This window comes from Gigantopelta aegis, chromosome 14 (genome assembly GCF_016097555.1).
Source record: "Gigantopelta aegis isolate Gae_Host chromosome 14, Gae_host_genome, whole genome shotgun sequence".
NCBI classification, from domain to species: domain Eukaryota; kingdom Metazoa; phylum Mollusca; class Gastropoda; order Neomphalida; family Peltospiridae; genus Gigantopelta; species Gigantopelta aegis.
In genome coordinates this window covers 47,661,545-47,665,568 of record NC_054712.1, presented here as the reverse complement: position 1 = coordinate 47,665,568, position 4,024 = coordinate 47,661,545, and the positions used below count along the sequence as shown (strand labels likewise).

The 4,024-nt window shown below is 34.6% G+C and overlaps 1 protein-coding gene across 1 annotated transcript in view; it reads left to right on the top strand.

Moving 5' to 3' along the window:
- Window positions 1–3,645, top strand: part of LOC121389534 — a 14,781-nt gene extending 11,136 nt beyond the window's left edge. The window contains exons 6-8 of the mRNA XM_041521198.1: window positions 9–109; window positions 1,584–1,740; window positions 2,244–3,645. Of these exons, the coding sequence (XP_041377132.1) occupies window positions 9–109; window positions 1,584–1,740; window positions 2,244–2,272 (287 nt within the window). The 3' untranslated portion in view covers window positions 2,273–3,645. The remainder of the gene's footprint in view (window positions 1–8; window positions 110–1,583; window positions 1,741–2,243) is intronic.
- The last annotated feature ends 379 nt before the right edge of the window (window positions 3,646–4,024 follow it).

Below are 4,024 nucleotides of genomic sequence, written 5' to 3'. Positions count from 1 at the left end.
TGTTGTAGATGAGAAGCCATCGAGTGACGACACGTGTGTTGGCGAGTTCCATGACGTCGATGAAAACGAATTCGGGATAAAATCTGGATTGAAGTCGAAAATAATTTCGGTAATCTCACTAGTAATTTCTATCTTTCTTCTTGCTGTCTTTTTTCTTTCTTTCTTTCTTTCTTTCTTTTTCTTCTTCCTTTTCTTCATCTTTGTTTTTATTTTTGTTATTTTTTTGTTATTTTGTGTTTGTTTGTTATTTAGTACTCTTTTGTGTGTGAAAATATCGTCAGTAAAGTTTGTTTTTTTTCCATGAAAATATCATCGATACGGTCACAGGAATTGGTTTTCGGTGAAAATATCATCGATACGGTCACAGGAATTGGTTTTCGGTGAAAATAACATCGGTAGAACGTCAAGGGAATTGGTTTTCGGCGAAAATAACATCGGTAGAACGTCACGGGAATTGGTTTTCGGTGAAAATATCATCGATACGATCACGGGAATTGATTTTCGATGAAAATAACATCGGTAGAACGTCAGGGGAATTGGTTTTCGGTGAAAATATCATCGATACGATCACGGGAATTGGTTTTCGGTGAAAATAACATCGGTTGAACGTCAGGGGAATTAGTTGTCGGTGAAAATAACATCGGTAGAACGTCACGGGAATTGGTTTTCGGTGAAAATAACATCGGTAGAACGTCAGGGAAATTGGTTTTCGGTGAAAATAACATCGGTAGAACGTCAGGGAAATTGGTTTTCGGTGAAAATAACATCGGTAGAACGTCAGGGAAATTGGTTTTCGGTAAAGAAAGAAAAAAAAAGACGTCGATAAAGGTTACGAGAAATTGGTTTTTGATTAAAAAGGATCACGAGAATTTTATTTTTTAGTGAAAATAGCATAGTGAAATTAAGATCACGTAATAAACGGTTTGGTAGAAATTAAGACCAGAGTTGACTTTAGAGTGGTTTGAGTAAAATTCACCCCAGTAAGTCCACCAGAAAAGTGTACTGATTTTAATTTAAGGTTGCTTTCTATGAGCGCGATTTTTGTGCGCGCATTTCAACATTTCCGAGGGGCGAGACATAACTCAGTGGTAAAACGCTCGCCTGATACGCGGTCGGTCTAGGATCGATCCCCGTCGGTGAGCCCAATGGACTATTTCTCGTTCCAACCAGTGCACCACCACTCATATACCAAAGTCTGTGGCATGTGCTATCCTGTCTGTGGAATAGTGTATATAAAAGAGCCCTTGCCACTAATGTAAAAATGTAGCGGATTTTTTTCTCTATGACTGTCAAAAGACCATAATTATATTTGACATTCAGTAGCCGATGATTAATAAATCAATGTGCTTTAGTGATGTCGATAAACAAACCAAACTTTTACTTTACTTTTTTTTTTCAACATTTCCCAGATGTCAGATGTCAGTGATAGTTTTCTAAGTGGTTAATTTAACAACAACAAAAAGAGTATATAATATATGTATGCGTATCTCTTATTATATATATATATATATATATATATATATATATATATATATACATGTATTATTATTATTATTATTATTATTATTTGCGCGTTGGTTTAGGTGATACGAAGTTTAGCCAAGTCAAAAGACAAGGTCAAGGATGAAAACCTTCCGTATTACGTGGACAAAATACCCAGTTTGGAGAGCTTGCTTTTAGGACCAGAGGATGCCCTGTACTCTATGCAAGATGACCACGTGACCGGGGACAATGTCACAGGTAATTGGTTAGTGCGTTATAGCACCAGTGCTGTCTCTGCATCATCTAGTATATTATAATATTGCAAAACAGAAACACAACATCGGCTTTACTAAACTTTTAATTTTTACTATCATCAGACATTGGACATAGTTGTCCGCCTTGATGCAGCTTTAAATGTGCCATCACAATTTTGAAAAACAAGTACAGCTTATAGGTCTGATACAACTATTCACTTCACATATACTATACTTTCGAGCTGCGATAAGGCGAAAACGACATTTGCACTACATTATATTATAAACTAGAACCCTAAAGAAATCCAAGAGACTTTATTCCAATCTTGGGCTTAATTCAACAATGCCCCTTGGACATTTTATTTGTAGATTCAGTAAATATTAAGCATTAAAAACAAATTATGACAGTTTGAGCTATTATGAAATAATCAGTTTGTTATTGTTGTTGTTGTTATTATTATTAAATACCTCTAACAACATTTAGTAATATTTTATTTTCAATTCCAGATTTTCAAGGTGACCTCATCAAGCTTTAAATAATGAATCAAAATGAGGCAGAGCCAGCAGGAGATTGTCGCCAATTGACCTCAATTTTGTAAATTTAGACTCATTTACTTAAGACTACTGATATAAAAATAAAAAAAAGCCAATTCCAGACAGATTTTTAACATAGAGGATTATTATAATTAATTAATAGCTAATTCAATAATAAGAAATAATCATGTCATAAATGATCACAGTCAATGATTCAATAACGTTAGTACACGGGGTTTTTTCTTTCTCTTTCTCTGACTTATTTATTTAAAGTATGACGCCATATAACCGTAAATAAAATGTGTTGTGTGTGTCGTTAAATAAAATATTTATTTCTATTTAAAGTAAAATGTCGTATTAGTTATAGGGGAATACTGTTTCAAACTGGCCTATCGTTTGTCGCTGTCGTCAAGAAACTTTAAAAAAACAAATTCGCTTTTTAAGCTTAGTATAACACCAAGAATGAATCAGTGTTGACACATTTGTTGTTTTGTAATTTATGAGAAGAAAAAACATTTTGACGGTAAGTACAGCAAATGATAAGCCTAATGCAGCCTATTTTATTGTCAAGAACAATATCCGTAGGCACGGGTGCAGTATTTCTGAAGGGGGGGGGGGGGGGGGTCCATATGTGATGACTCATCTCTCCCTTTACACAGTGCGCCTTACAGCTGAACACATCATGTTTACAAAGGGGGGGGGGGAGGAGGTCCGGACCCCCCTGGATCCGCTACTGTATCCTAAATTACTTTAAATTCCTTTCGTTCTGTGTACTTATGTTACTCTCTTTAAACGAAAATGAAAAACTGTAGCACGACTGTGAATGCAGCATTATCAGTCTAAATTTGATATCATGAAAAGTTTTGCTCACAATACATTTCCGCTTCCGCCGGTTAACTTATTGTAGGGTTGGTCACAATGTTTACTTGTTAATATTTACTCTTTATAGAATATGTTTACAATGTATTTGTTTTAATTAGTTCTAGAAGCTGAGCCTTTTAGCACGACTATATTTTGTTGTTTTTATTTGTGTATATTTATTTTTAAGTTGTTGGAGAGAGAGAGAGAGAGAGAGAGAGAGAGAGAGAGAGAGAGAGAGAGAGAGAGAGAGAGAGAGAGAGAGAGAGAGAGAGAGAGAGAGAGAGAGAGAGAGAGAGAGAATTCGGACTGCCATCAGCTTGTAGAAACGCAGTATAATAAAATAAAATAAAAAGAAGAGAAAAAGACAATTTAGTGTGGTATGTTTGTCAGTAAAAAACCAAAAAATACATAAATTTAGAAGAACGTATTTCATGTTTTCAATATTCATAAAATCTACAAAAATATATATTAATTATATTAATTATTTAAAACAAAATAAAATATGTGAACAATGTTTGTTGTTAGTCGTGTCTAGTTTACTTACTTATTCGTTCGTTCGTTCCTTCGTTCATTCGTTCGTTCGTTCGTTCCTTCCTTCATTTACATGATTATTATTTATTTATTTGTTTATTGTATTTCTTTATACAAGTTTTGTATATCCTATACAAGAATCATGACTATTCATATTTGGTAGATATTTCCAGGATGGTCAGGTGCGGATTTAAACCGGGGCGCCAGTGGCCTGCCCCTATTTTTAGTGGTTTAAGAAACATTATATTAATGTAATGTTAGGCTAAAACCAGCCAACTTTCTTCTATCACTACTTCTACGACTGTCCAGTGGCTAGTCGTATAACACATTAGATGTTAATCTGAGCGCACCCGTCTTAATGC